Source organism: Epinephelus lanceolatus, chromosome 21 (assembly GCF_041903045.1).
Source record: "Epinephelus lanceolatus isolate andai-2023 chromosome 21, ASM4190304v1, whole genome shotgun sequence".
NCBI lineage: Eukaryota > Metazoa > Chordata > Actinopteri > Perciformes > Serranidae > Epinephelus > Epinephelus lanceolatus.
In genome coordinates, this window is record NC_135754.1 from 20,908,971 (window position 1) to 20,924,807 (window position 15,837).

At 41.5% G+C, this 15,837-nt stretch overlaps 1 protein-coding gene across 1 annotated transcript; it reads right to left on the minus strand.

The window, feature by feature from the left end:
- Nucleotides 1-2,813: 2,813 nt before the first annotated feature.
- Nucleotides 2,814-13,435, minus strand: slc35g1 (solute carrier family 35 member G1). The gene is made up of 5 exons (XM_033611569.2): nucleotides 12,962-13,435; nucleotides 8,566-8,746; nucleotides 6,121-6,255; nucleotides 5,639-5,835; nucleotides 2,814-3,365 (listed from the first exon to the last, which is right to left on the minus strand). The coding sequence occupies exons 1-5, from the start codon at nucleotides 13,290-13,292 to the stop codon at nucleotides 2,953-2,955; spliced, it is 1,257 nt and encodes a 418-aa protein (XP_033467460.1). The 5' UTR covers nucleotides 13,293-13,435; the 3' UTR covers nucleotides 2,814-2,952.
- Nucleotides 13,436-15,837: the final 2,402 nt, after the last annotated feature.

Below are 15,837 nucleotides of genomic sequence, written 5' to 3' on the forward strand. Positions count from 1 at the left end.
ACACACACACACACACACACACACACAGGCTGCTGGGCTACAAACCCACATCCCCTGAAATAAAGGTATGTCTGGGATTTCCCACAAACATTAACACATTGAGATCACCTTTGATTCAATATGCCGCTGGGTCCAGCGCTGCATGAGGCGACCTTTTAACACAATATTGCTTTTAGCACAATATCCATTATCTCTTTGTCGGACCATCCTCTGTAAACCCTAGAGATGGTTGTGTGTGAAATACGTCTGGCACCAACAACCTTCAAAGTCACTTAAATCACCTTTCTTCCTCATTCTGATGCTCGGTTCGAACTTCAGCAGGTCGTCTTGACCATGAGAGTTGCTGCCACGTGATCGGCTGTTTTGTTATTTGCATTAATGAGCAGTTGAACAGGTGAAAGTTTTGACAATATTGCCGATATTCAGGAAGTGTTCATATTGAAAATCCCGCACTCCTTTGATGCAGTTTCACTTCTCATCTTTCCTCTCTAGGAAGAGGAAGTTATCTAGCAATCCTTGTATGCATCTCTTTCATCTCATTTGTTTAACTAAAGTGGCAGCTTTCTGACGCTTTTTGTACTCTTTCGCAGCAAAGTGCCAACACTCCTATTTCAGACTGCTGCGAACACTAATTAGATGCTTTAATAGCGACGTTAAGTGCGAGCCAAGATGACAGAGACGCCTCCTACTGAGATAATGAAGAAATCAGCGTGTGGTCTTTAGAGTAGGGATAACGGTCATGTCTTTGGTGCCTTATTAAAGTACTGTTAGACTTAAAATTGATTTTAAAAATCATTAGCTATTGGGTTGACTTTTGTAAGAAGCACCCTACTTCGGATTCATACGCACACTCACACCTGAGAGCTGCCCAGTTCAAGTTGCTGGTTACTGAACAGCTCTAATGGAAAGGGAAGCTGGAGGGTAAAGTTAAGGCACTTCTAAAATATTGTTGAGAAATTATCAGCTGAATAATAATGGATATTACCATGTAATATATTAGAGGAGACAGGGTGACAGAAGAAAAATAAAATCAAAAATCACAAAGGAATAAATGATTCATGAATAAGAATGCTGGGTTGGATTTAGGTGTATTAATAACCGGGCATAATGAGCAGTTAGGAATGAGATCCCTGAGCAAATCTTACAGCATCTCTCTGTTTACAAGTGAACTCTTGTAACCAATTTGGGAATATTATTATTTATCTTCATACATATATTTTTGTTGACTTTAATGTCTGCAGTGCCTTTCTACTAAACACATTTTGTTTGCCAGACAAAAGTGCGTATTTAAGTGCTAATACTGCTTATTTGGTTTTTAGTTGTACTGTCAGCACTACAGATGTATCAAAGGGACAGTCCACCCCAAAATCAAACATACACATTTTTCCTCTTACCTGTAGTGCTTTTTATCAGTTTAGATTGTTTTGGTGTGAGTTGCTGAATGTTGGAGATTTCGGTCGTAGAGACGTCTGCTTTCTCTCCAATATAATGGAGCTAGATGGCACTTGGCTTGTGGTGCTCAAAGTGCCAAAAAATTACATTTGAAAAACTCAACAGCAATGTCTCTTTCCAGATATCATGACCCAGTTACTCAAGATAATGGCGGACGCCATCAAAAGCACCAGGATGCTCTCTTGCAGTTTTCTTACAAAATATAATGCAACAAAATTCACACATATCCCACATAATCATGAGCCAGTAATTTGTTTATGACCCATGTGTTTGGGAAGGCTGCAATCATGTGACCAATGCACTCACAAGAGTAAAGAAGGAGGGTTGCGTTGGTGGATGGGTCACAAAACACAGGACTTTCCCCCTGGAGACCAGTGTTCGGAAATGTGTGAACTCGGAGTCATTTTAAGCTGCATCGTCACCATGTTTCTTTTCCTAAACCTAAACACAGTAACTTTACTTGTTTCAAACCTATCCTCTGTAACTTCACGTTAAGAATGTGACAGTATACATGGGGCCCTCATACTTCTCTTGTCCTTGAGTAGATGCATGCTTCCTTCTGCGCGGTCATACATTTGGCCAGTGTAGTTCTGTAGAAGATAGTTCCTACATGAAACTGCTCACAACAAGGTCTGTGGATTATCTTCAGTAACTAGTTCATTAGACATTGCTGTTGAGTTTTTTTGGCACTTTGAGCACCACAAGTCGAGTGACATGTAGTTCCATTATATTCAAGAGAAGGCAGACATCTCTATGGCCGATATCTTCAACACTTGACAACTCACACCAAAACAATCTAGATAATATACAGCACTCCAGTTAAGAGGACAAATATGTACTTTTGATTTTGGGATGAACTGTCCCTTTAAGTACTTTTTGCAGATGCCCATTTGATAGCGCCTAGTACATACTAATATGTAGTTTACTTTTAATTCAATCTATTATTATTACCAAGTTATGTGACACAGTACGAATGGTCCCAAAGCAGTAAACCTCTCTCTTTGGCTATTTCACTCAGGTTACAATACAGTGAAGGGAAAATGGACTGCTTCACCATGGCAAAATTCAACTTTCAGTCCCATTTATGTTATCTATATATTAAGGACAAAACAGGAAATCTGTGTTGAATACTTAGTTAGCTGCTCAGGTTCCAGGGAGCCGGATATGGTTTTGGGGCAGCAACAGTTTTTCCTTTCTCCTATTTCCTCTAGTGCTCATTTACACAAAAATAAATGCATAACAATGAGTTCCACAGGTTGACTCTCAGGAATCAACATGTATAGATGCACATAATTCAATTTTGAATTCAATCATAAACTCATAACTGACTCCTACTAAATTATCTTTCTATATTCCTGCTTTCAATTCTCCAAAAAGCTTAGACCTCCTCAAGGGTTTGCATTTAAGTAACAAGTAAAATACAGAATAAATCAAGAACATATGATAGTGAAAAAAAAGAATAAATAGTTACGCCACAGTATTCTGTGTCGCTCCTCCTTTTCAGCTCTTGTGAGAGTTGACGTACCACTTTCGAAGTGCTACTCCACTTGTGCTCACCACTACGCACAGCGCCCCTCCGAGGCTCCACCAGGTCGGTGCACGGTTGAGGAAAATAAATTGGAAGATGAACGCCAGCACCACGTCGATAGTTCTCATCAGGGCCACAGGTCCAGCCTTCTCAATCTGCAGGGCCTTTGTGAGGAAGGTCTGGCCGGCGATACCCAGGACAGCAATCAGCATCAGCAGCCAGCGATCGCGGCCGCAGAATGGGATTTTCCACTCCCCAAGGACGGATACAGTGATGACGCACTCGATGAACCCGATGACAGCATAGTACCAGACAGAGAGGTAGTAATGGACACTCTTCCCCATTTTGCGAAGGACAACAAATGTGAAGGCAGCTCCAATGGCTCCTATGGATAAATAGAAAATGAAAGACTGAATGAATACAGCACTCAATGTATAAACCATTAAAAAAACATATGAGACCTAAAGGACAAATAAAATACATATTTAATCTAGCGCTTCATAGCTACAGACCTCCTCCTTGTGGAATTATTTGAGCTAATTAAGTTAAACTTGTTAGCGAATCCTCTGGTGACCATTTATATCTATAGGATTTAGAGTTATGATCAAGCTGCGGGCCCAAAGACCTGACAGGAACCCGCACAGTTTCTGTTCGAGCCTGAACCTTTGCAGCAGTTTTGGGCCTGAGCCTGATTTTAAGAAAAAAAATAATTTTCACTGTAAAATATATGTATTTTTAAAAAAATATTTAAACATTTATAACAACCTAAAGTCAACTAAAGTCTTTTCAGTGCATTGACAGACATTTGAGACACAATCTCCAACCTGTGCCTTCTCCTTATTAATGTTCAGCACATCCAAAAAACTTGTCATATGCCATATACACTCACCAGCCACTTTATTAGGTACACTGCAAATAACTAATTAGCAGTTCTCTGGGTGAAAATGCCTTGCTGATGCCAGAGATCAGAGGAGAATGGCCAGACTGGTTCAAGATGATAAAAAGACAACAGTAACTCAAGTAATCACTGGTTACAACCAAGGTCTGCAGAAGACCATCTCTGAACCAACAACACGTCCAACCTTGAAGCAGATGGGCTACAGCAGCAGAAGACCACACCAGGTGCCACTCCTGTCAGCTAACAACAGGCAACTGAGGCTACAATTCACACAGGCTCCAATGGCCTTCACAGTCACCAGATCTCAATCCAATAGAGCACCTTTAGGATCTGGTTGAACGGGAGATTGGCATCATGGAAGTGCAGCCGACAAACCTGCAGCAACTGTGTGATGTCATCATGTCAATATGGACCACAGTCTCTGAGGAATGTTTCCAGCACCTTGCTGAATCTATGCCACCAAGAATTAAGTCAGTTCTGAAGGCAAAAGGGATCCAACCTGGTACTAGCAAGGTGTACCTAATAAAGTGACTGGTGAGTGTATAATAAATAGCGATTGAATAACATATCCCATTGATGAGGGACAAGAAATGAGATGAGTTACTGGCAAAACAGCCCACTGCCTACATTATTTATGACTTTACAAAGACTACGAGTGCTGCATTTAAAAATAAAAAATAAAAACTGCTGGGAAATTGGAGCAAAACTGATTTAAGCCCTGGGAAATTTTGAGAAATTTCAGCCTGGCGAGTCAGGCCCAATCAGGTTCTGGCAGAGAATTAAAGCTCTGATAGGATTACTGGTTACGGCCATTAAAGTCTGTCAATTCCACCTGCACTTTTCTCCTACTCTGGTATTTTCTGCAATGCTTCAGATTTTTTACTAAACCTCTCAACTCTTGGAATTTACAAATGCACATATAAAAAAAATCCTCAGTTTCTCTCTACAGCGAAACTGCTGGTGTCATGACATCCACCTTCTGTCAATGCCAGAATACATTTACATGTGTTGACATGTGCTGTGGAGGTCTGCTTATTTGGAGGTCTATTTTGGGGGCTTTGGTTCGTTTTAGTTGCACCTAGAAAACACAGAAAATCAGGGAAATCAACACCTCTGCTGAGTGAATCACAGATACACTCCTCATCGAAAATAACAGCTTTTCACTCACACATTTGGCGTGAAAGGCGGGTAATTTACGAATGAAGGTGGAGAGGATTGTGAGATTAATCACAAGTGAGGCTCCTCAGTTAGTGTGCTGTAAAGATACGTGACTGTGGTGGTGAAAAGAAAGGTTAACTACAAAGTGAAGCTCCTAATTTATTGGTCGATCTTCATTTGGGACACTTAGGTGGTGCAAAATAAAAAGCTCTTAGCACTTCAAAGCCAGCATTCAATTTCTATCAGGCTGATTTGACAGAAATATACGACAAATTGTTTGCAGGGGGGGAAGCCAGTGAGGGATCCTGACTTTGATGATAGACTAATGATTCCAGCTAGTGGGGAAACTCAAACACGACTGCAAGGAGACTCCCTAGAGAAGAACCACAACTAATTGGAAAGACTGTATCTCTCATCTGACCCTGACGTGCCATGGGGACATAGCTGTAGCGCACTGAATTCCCCCAGTTGCCATGGTAATCCTGACGGAGAGACGTGCCAGGAGACTGAGCATCATATTTCCTCCTGAATGATTTTACCTCCCTATCACAGTCAGAGAAACTTAACTGCTGTATAAACGCTGAGTTTATGAATCGTATCACCTGCAAAGGCAGCGATAGTCCCCTTGATGTGGTTAGTGTAGTTGCCCTCGATGCCACGTCGGTCCTCGCCAAAGAGGAACGGCGGTCGGGCGATGAGGATGACTCCAGTGATGGTGAAAACAGTGAAGACACAGTCCCAGATGGTACATCTCTCCTTGAGGAAGATCCAGGCCAGGATGGAGGTAAAGACTGGATTACTGACAGAGAAGAGAGTTTTAGTAATACATGCATGGGTACTATTAAATGAATAAAACATTCAGGTAATCTGAGAGAAGCGTTGATTATTGTCTCACACATTTGTCTCAGATCTTTCATGAGAGACATAATTAAGCAGAATTAGTGCAAATGTTAAAAAGTGTGAAAGAATGAGCACGTGAGGAGGATTAGCACAAAAAAAAGGTGGCAGTTGTACAATTCAGGGAGAATAGAATCCCTCTGTATTAGTATAATCTCCGCTAAGCCACAATCAATTAAGATCCTACCTGAACATGATGACCGTGGCGTCCGCTAGCGGCATCTGCTGAACAGCATAGAAGAGCAGGATCATGGCATTGGAGCCAATGAAACCCCGAAGCACCAGATATACACGCTTATCTCTGGGACCGAGGAAACCTGTCCTGGAGGAGCAGAGATATGAGGATGATGGATGAATGAATGGCTTGATGGATGGATGATTAGACGGACTGACAGAGGAAGTAATAAACTGAATTTTAGACGAGGAGGGATGGTGACAAATTGAGCAGCGGAGTGAGCTGAGGGATGACAAATGACAGGATGGGTGGATGGATGGATAGATGGATAAGTAATGTGGAGATGACAGTGACGGACTGATGAACGGATTGGGCTGAAGGAGAGGTGGAGAGTTCGGTATGAATTAAAGTAAAAACAAAGGGGAATGTAGAGGACGTGTGGATGGATGGATGAATAGGTAAATGAATGAATAGAAGCACTGGTGGCAGTCTTTGGGAATTTTCAAAGACATTTAACTTTGGATTTTTGGGGTCTCAATAGCCCCGATTCCACCAAACACTTTCAGTATGGTACCTTTGGAACCCTTCAAAAATGGAACCAAGAACTTAAGTCTGTTTAGCGTTTCCACCGCAAACAGTACCCTTAAATGTGGGCGGAGTTGTTGTCACTCACTGCTCCGTCCAGCACTCACTGTATTTCCTCAATTCAAGTGATACAGAGGGCATCGACATTGAAACTGGGTTGGATTTAGATGCCAGACCTGCAGCACCTGTACTTGTAATATTACTCAATGCATTAGTTGATGACATGACTCCATCAGCACACCTTAAATCTCACTGTGATAACTTTGACCATTACTTTAGTATTTATTGTCTCTCTTGGATGACATACACTTTTAGGGCGCATTCACACTGGCGCTATTTGGTCACTTTAAACGAACCCTGGTCCGGTTCCACGGATGGTGCGGTTCGTTTAGTAAGGTGTGTATGCTCATTGGAACGCTGGTGCGGACCAAACGAGCGAACCCTGGTCCGCTTGAAAACTGGGGGTCTTGGTTCAATTGCAAGGGAACCCTGGTGTGGTTCGCTTACAGTCAGAAATCCAAACGGCCTATCCAGCGAACCAAAGAGAGGAAGTGACGTAGAGCACATTGCATTTTGGGAAAAAAAAACCCCAAAGCCAACAGCGCAAACCGGGAGAAGCAGAGGTAAAAAAAAGAAAAAGTTGGAAAATGTCTCGTGGGCAGACGTGGAGTAGTGAGGAGGTGCAGGCACTTATTGATATATGGTAAGAGGACTATATATCGCAGTTGCTTGTGGCTGCCCACAATGGATTTCAGTTTTCGGTCCTGGCCAATCGATGAGCTGGGTTTTCCTCTTCTTCATGCTTTTTTGCTCACTGCTCCGTCCAGCACTCACTGTATTTCCTCATTACAAGTGATACAGAGGGAAGTCTGCATCTCGTTTATCGTCCACAGAATGAGGTTGCACGCCGACATTTTCGGAACAAAATAGAACAGGCTGCAGTGAGAGTCTCTCTCCATGGGATATTCAAAAATATCGGGTTTGTGCATTTAGTCCTTCTCAGGTAAGCTCAGGTGTTTAGTGTTGCCCACAGGAACAACTCTCCTCGACGCTTTTCTTTCTCCAATTGAGGATTAGAATATCTTTAAGATCCACTCATTACTAGGGGTGCATTCACACAAGGATAGTCCGGGGGACTCGGTTCGATTGGGCAGGGAATGCGGAAAAAGTTTCACACCTTCATTTCACTTCACTTTCTCACTGCACTTTTTAAAGTGGACCAAACTGCCTGGACAACGTCACGCAGTTACAACAGCTGCTCGTTTGGGGGCGGTATTGCCCGAAACAACTAATAACCAGGAAGCAGGAAGCGTTGCCCGAAACGACTAATGACCAGGAAGCAGGAAGCGTTCCAATGAGCATACACACCTTACCAAACGAACCGCACCAGCGTTCCAATGAGCATACACACCTTACCAAATGAACCGCACCATCCGTGGAACCGGACCAGGGTTCGTTTAAAGCGGACCAAATAGCGCCAGTGTGAATGCACCCTAAAAGTGTATGTCATCCAAGAGAGAGAATAAATACTAAAGTAATGGTCAAAGTTATCACAGTGAGATTTAAGGTGTGCTGATGGAGTCACGTCATCAACTAATGCATTGAGTAATATTACAAGTACAGGTGCTGCAGGTCTGGCATCTAAATCCAACCCAGTTTCGATGTCGATGGGCAATGGCGAGTGCTGAATTTAAAAAAATTCTGTATGTCGCATATCTGCTACACAAACAGTAGGTTACATCATTGCGAATATGTCAACTCATTTACGCCAATAACAGCCAAGTGTGTCAAACAGTGGAACTAGATGAAGGCAAGAAGCAACACAAGCTACCTGTGGAAATCTAAATGTTTGAGTTTCTCCTTGGTGCTTACTTGTGGTAGATGAGTAATGGCATAGTAAAGAGTATCTGGAAGAAGCAGCGTATGGCGCTGATCTCTATGGCGTGGATTCCCTGGATGGTTTTCACCAAGAGGGCAATGGTGGAGAAGAAAACTGTGGACAGGAACGCATAAAACAAACCAAGACCTGAACATTTCTTTGGTGTCTCCGAATCTGCGAAAAAGAACAAAAGGAGAGAGTCAAAGAACGAGCAGGAGGGTATAGAAGCAGAGAAAAAAGAGAGGAAGGCGTCCTGAGAACGATATCACTATTTCACATTTCATTTAACAGAAATAAAAAAATAAAAACATTGTTTTCTGTGTCAAGCTTACGTTGATACAGTAACTGCAGGGTGGAGCAGGGAAGTTTAAAGTGTGTTATTGAACTCCATTTGGCCCGGGTGCGAAACTCGGTTGATTTAGATAGATTTGCACAAGACAGCGGTGTTGTGTTTGCAAACCCTGCCTGTGGAACAATAAACTGATATGCTTGTGGAGATTAAATTCCAACCTGAGGTCTCTCAGACATCTTCCTTTGTGTTTGTCCACAATGTGTGGTCTACTTTCATTTACCAATGATATAGGGCATTTGTTTTCTCAACCTTGCACCGAGCCAAAAACTTCTCTTTTTTTATTCTTAGCTATAATATAATGCCTCGTAGGCACAGACAGAGAGATTATCACAGTGTTATATTACTGCATTAGTATTACAGCATTACACTTTTCAGATTTGACTTGGACGATAGAATTTTGTATCACATTATATAAGGATGGGGGCAAAAAATTGATACAGCATAGCATTGCGATATTTTGCATGCCCCCTCCCCAAAAAAAAAAATTACAAAATTTTTCTGCTTTGAGTACTTTTACTTTTTATATTTAATTATATTTTAATCTACATTTTCTTGATTTATAGGTATATACACTCACCAGCCACTTATTAGGTACACCTATTCAACTGCTTGTTAATGTAAGTAGCTAATCAGCCAATCACATGGCAGCAACTCACTGCATTTAGGCATGTAGGTATGGGCAAGACGACCTGCTGAAGTTCAAAGTGAGCATCAGAATGGGGAAGAAAGTTGATTTAAGTGACCTTGAACATGGCATGGTTGTTGGTGCCAGATGGGCTGGTCTGTGTGTTTCAGATTTTCACACACAACCATCTCTAGGGTTTACAGAGGATGGTCCGACAAAGAGAAAATATCCAGTGACTGAAACTATATCTGAAATAACCACACGTTACAATCAAGGTATGCAGATGATAATCTCTGAATGAAATACACGTCAAACCTTCAGCAGCAGAAGACCACACCAGGTGCCACTCCTGTCAGCTAACAACAGGAAGCTGAGGCTACAGTTCACACAGGCTCACTAAAACTGGACAATAGCAGATTGGAAAAACGTTGCCTGGTCTGATGAGTCTGGATTTCTGCTGCAACATTCAGATGGTAGGGTCACAATTTGGCGTAAACAACATGAAAGCATGGATCCATCCTGCCTTGTATCAACGGTTCAGGCTGGTGGTGGTGGTGTAATGGTGTGGGGGATATTTTCTTGGCACACTTTGGGCTCCTTAGTACCAATTGAGCATGCTTTAAACACCACAGCCTACCTGAGTATTGTTGCTGACCGTGTCCATCCCTTTATGACCACAGTGTACCCATCTTCTGATGGCTACTTCCAGCAGGATAACGCACCATGTCACAAAGCTCAAATCATCTCAAACTGGTTTCTTGAACATGACAATGAGTTCACTGTACTCCAATGGCCTCCACAGTCACCAGATCTCAGTCCAATAGAGCACCTTTGGGATGTGGTGGAACGGGAGATTCACATCATGGATGTACAGCCGACAAATCTGCAGCAACTGTGTGATGCTATCATGTCAATATGGACCAAAATCTCTGAGGAATGTTTCCAGCACCTTGTTGAATCTATACCACGAAGAATTAAGACAGTTCTGAGGGCAAATGGGGTCCAACCTGGTACTACCAAGGTGTACCTAATAAAGTGGCCGGCGGTGTACTTTTACTTAAATAACATCTTCAATGCAGGACTTTTACTGGTAACAGAGTATTTCTACAGTGTGGTATTAGTACTTTTATTTCAGCAAAGGATCAGAATACTTCCTCCACCACTCCTAGTACTAGTGTCAGTCTTTCTTCCTCAAGTGCTCCGTGACATCATTTTCCATCAGGTGCAAAGGGTAAAGAAAGGGCATTTCTCACTTCCTTGTAAACTTCCAAGACAAAGCCAAACTCCGTCTGGGCATTGATTTAGTGTCCCTAGAGCCAGGTGGAACATATAGTCCAGTCAATATAACTTAAGACAGAGTCCATCCCAGTAGGAATTGCAATAGTAATGTTTCTTAGTTTTAATGGTCCTATTACCCTCCTGCATCATATATTAAAAGTATACCTTCATGGATTTAGTATAATGTTCCATTTTCAAGCTCAAAAGAAAAATTTCTACATTTTACAGAGACATGGTTTGGGTGAAATGATGTTAATATTGGAGAGTCTCTGTACACCTATCAAACATATTTGGTGTCTTTTCCAAAGTTTTTGGGGTCAATCTTTCCAAGAACACACTTTTCAAGAGGATATACTGATGACAGACCTACATTAGAGGTACTACTACACAACAACTGTTTTTTTGCCAACTTTTCCACTTACAGGTTGCACCACACTGCTCCTATAGGTGTGTCCGCATCTAAACTGGGCATAAATTATTCTCTATTTAGTATCTATAACGTCATCATTCATTGCAAGTTTAGGATTTAAATAGGGGATTGTTGTGCAGGGGAGGTGAAGGGTTGGGTTGACGTGGAGAAACAGAGTGTGTGTGTTTTCATGGACGAACACATTTGTATATGCAGGAAATTGAATGATAATATGCTTTATAACCTAATTTTATTGATTTTGTTTGAATTCAGAAAAAGGGCACCCCCTAATCACACATATACATTCAGAACAGGTCATATCTGATGGTTATATGTGGTCGGAAAAAACATCCAAAAAAACTAATGTGTAGACATAAATTGTATGAAAATATTGTGTTCAGAAGCAGAGATATGTACTTCTTTGAGAGACCATAATGGCCCCAAATTTTGAGCCCTGAATTTTTTTATACTTTTAATATGTTATTTGGTTGCCCCAAGAGATCACAAAAAAACCTTGAATGATTAGCATTGCAATTTCCCCTGGGTCAAACCACAGATCTATTTATCAGTCTATCTATGAACCTATATATCTATCTATCAATCCATCCATCCATCTATGAACTTATCTATCTACGAATCTACTTATCTATCATCTATGAATCTATCTATGAACCTATTTATCGATCCATGAACCTATTCATTTTTTAATCTATCTGTCTATCTACCTATGATCCATCTATCTATCCACGAACCTATCTACAAATCTACCTATCTATCTATCTATCATCTATGAACCTATCTATTGATCCATGAACCTATTCCTCTATGAATCTATCTATCTACCTGTGAACCTATGATCCATCTCTCTATCACCTATATATCTATGAATCTATATTTATATTTATAAATCTATCTATGACCCTTTCTATCTATCTATCTATCTATCTATCTATCTATCTATCTATCCATCCATGAACCTATTCATCTATGAATCTATCTAGCTGTCTATCTACCTATGAACCTATCCATCTCTCTATCATCTATATATCTATGAATCTATATATTTATTCATCCACCTACCTACCTATCTATCTATCTATCTATCTATCTATCTATCTATCTATCTATCTATCTATCTATCAAATACTACAGTTGTGATGGTCCTAGAGTGGCCCTTTGAAAAGTGCACAGTCATCCTTCCTCTTTAAAGGTGATGTAATTGTTAAGATGGCTTACAACAGCTTATCCTTATGTGCATCATACTTGTTATTAGGCAGAATTAAAAGATAAGGACCACCATCAGTTATTGCTGTTTATTCGGGAAATAATAAACAACCATAAAAGGACCATTAAAACCATAATTTAAAATGATTTCTCAGCTCACATCAGTGGGGACCAGATTAACTGTGACGTAAAGCTCATTATGAAATATGTAATTTGTGCCCGCAATGATAAAGAAGTGTGTAAAAAATGTGTAGTGACTTTCAACAAATCTCAGCTAATAGGCTAATAGCCTCCACGTGATATCAGCACCCGCTTAAACTGATAGTACATGACGTTACACGGTTGTATAACGTGAGGCTGTCACGCAGGAAGCCATTGGTTGCTTTACAACTGTATTTCTGTGTCGTCTTCCCATCACAAAGTTTACACACAAGTGATGTGAGAATGGACAGACACGTTATCACTTCAGTTTTAACTGTCTAAGTGCGTGCGCTCTTCTACCTTCACGTGCGCTTCCGTCTCGGGATGCGAGCCCGCTTCTGACGCAACACACCAGCGGACAGAGCGTTTTCTCCTCGCTGCCTTCCGGTGAATCCTCGCGTCCTCCCGCTTCTCCCTCGGCGGCATCACAGTCGTTTTCCCACGACACACGGCAGTTACTCTGCAAGTGAATCCTCTCTGTCGTCCGTTCATCATCGCCGTTGTCGTCGTCGTCGTCGTCGCGGTCGTCGTTGCAGTTCGTGCTATGGCTGTCAACTTTGTGGAACACGACGGTGACGCCGTCCTCTACGGACAAAGCCCGGCCGGGTGTGCAGTGGTTACAGTCGCCCATGGTAAGATGAGACGGCCGAGCGGCAGCATGCCTTGGACAGAGCGCTGTCCGCTTTCTTCGGTGCCCTGAGTGACTGCGAAGACAAGGTTAATGACTAACCTCGGTGGCAGGAGACTAACTCCCATGCGGTGGTTACTTTACCCACAGGGGGGCAGAACTGAACCCAGAGCACCTCAGCTGTGGGACGACTATAACATTACCCAACGTGTACGCCCATAGCAGAGGGAGGCAGTGGAGGACTGAGCCAACCAAAACACAGCTCACACACATTTGGGCTGACAGACGTCTTTATGTATCACAAGTAAATTTGAAACTGTGTGTGTGGCTTATAATTTTGACGTCATATGGAGTCAAACTTAGGATATGGTTCTAACTATGAAGTCAAAACATTGAAGTTTTAGGACATTTGTCAAACTGAATCACAACTTTGACTCATGAGATGTTGGCCTGGGAGCATCAGAGTATCTGCTGAAAGTAAGTTATGTTATTGTTCACACTGCCAAACCCACTGTGGGTTCACCACAAGGTCACCCAGTACATTCAGCACCCAGGGCAAGCTTCCCCTGGTGCCCCCCTCCCCCTCAAAACAATAAACAAATGAGAAATCAACAAGAATAAACAACATGGCTAAAAAAAATCTTGCAAAATTTTTTGTTTTGCGCCCCAGATTATATTTTCTCCTACTCTAATCCTACTCTAATCCTCTCCACTCCACCATACCCATAAAGGCTCCAGCTAAGGGTGGGCGAAATTGCCCTAAAACGATACCACAATATTTAAGGGTATTTTTGGGATAACAATATTCTTGACAATATGAGAAATTAGTAAAGAAACAATTTCAGATATTCAGTAAAAAGTTAAGTTTGTAAACAGTAACTCAAAGTGAGATTCAGATTATCAGAGTAGACAATATTAATAGTTTAACAAAATAAAATCTACCACAAATTACACATTTAAACAGATCCCAGATACAAAAAATGTACCCTGGGATCTATATATATAAATCAACAGGTGAGTTCCTTCTCTTTTAGCAAAAATTTCTAGTAATTGAGTTGGGGTTTTTTTCCACCTGGACCTTTATGCTCTGCCATTTCTCCTCTAATCATCACGCTGTAACCTGTGACAGGCTGTTATGATACCAGAACTATCGCACATTCACATATATGTAGTATTTATCGAGCCACGAGTGTCACGTAGCTTTACATTACCAAAGGTTTATGACAAAATCACTTGACGACACTGACTCCTGTGTGCAAACAGCGAGAGAGGAGAAGGCGAGACGCTAAGCTGCTGCCAGAGGAGCTGCTGAATGAGTTCCCTCTGAGCGGTAACTCGCTAAAAAAGCCTGAGAAGTCCGGGCTGTTCATGAAACATTCAGGACGCCACAGTTTATTCCACACTACTGAAGCTGCTCCAATTTTTGGAACCAGTCAGTAATAATTTCACATAATAAAATATAAACATAATAACACAGCTAATTGGCCAATGTGTTTCAATAGTTAGCTAACTAGTTCACCTAGCTGTTATGGACCGGTGGCACAATAAAGGCCTTTGTACACTGAGTCCATTTTTTTCTGATGCGTTTTTTTTAATCCATTATTCAAAAAATAATCATTAGGCACAGAAACCTTTCACACTGGTTGTGATGTGTTCTGTTGTTCTAGTTGCCAAAAAATTGCAATACGTGACAAAATGAAAAGACACTCCCTCCTTTTGTCCCTCTCCACTTGAGTTGCTGTTCTGGATGTCACCACTCCCTTCCTGTCTTTCATTTGGCGCCACAGCTGCATGAAGGGGTGGAGCTGTCCTCCACATTCTGTGTGCAGTCCACATCCTCCTCTTCTTCATCATCATCCCATTGAACATTACCATCTGAGTTATGAAATGATTCTGTGCTTCCCGTTCCTCTGTCTTGTCATGGATGCGTCCCGCTGCCACATTTTCTTCACTGATTCTTGGTCTAATGTCTCTGATAGATGTGAAAAGCGCAGAAAAATCATACCTCTTCCGAAAACTTTGATGACGGACAGAAGTTTCGGACTCAGTGTGCAAACGTGATTGACACAACATGAGATCGTTGGGGTTTTTTTTAATTGGAAAAAAAAAACGGATTCAGTGGGCAAAGGGCTTAGTGTTAGCTACAGCTTGTGATTGCACAAGGATTCATAGGTAACAGTTAGCTTATCATTATCATCATGTTATTTACTGTACACATGTTTTTGTTGTCGTTTGTTTTAGAAATTGGCCAATTTATCTTTAATAATAGTATGTTGGAATCATGTTTTCAGACATGTTTTAATTTAAAAATATTAAAATATATGAATAAATGAACATTAAAACTTAATTAAATTACCAAACAATAATTTGGCGGCATCCCTGCAGTAACTCTGACGAACCCCTAGGGGTTGCAGACCTCCTGTTGAAGACCTAGGACCTAGCATATTCATTGATGAACTAAATGGACCAGCGGTGGTACCCCTACTACAGACTGACTGTTAGCGATAGAACTTTGGATTAGAGGTGAGGGTGGGCTGCCTATGTTGCC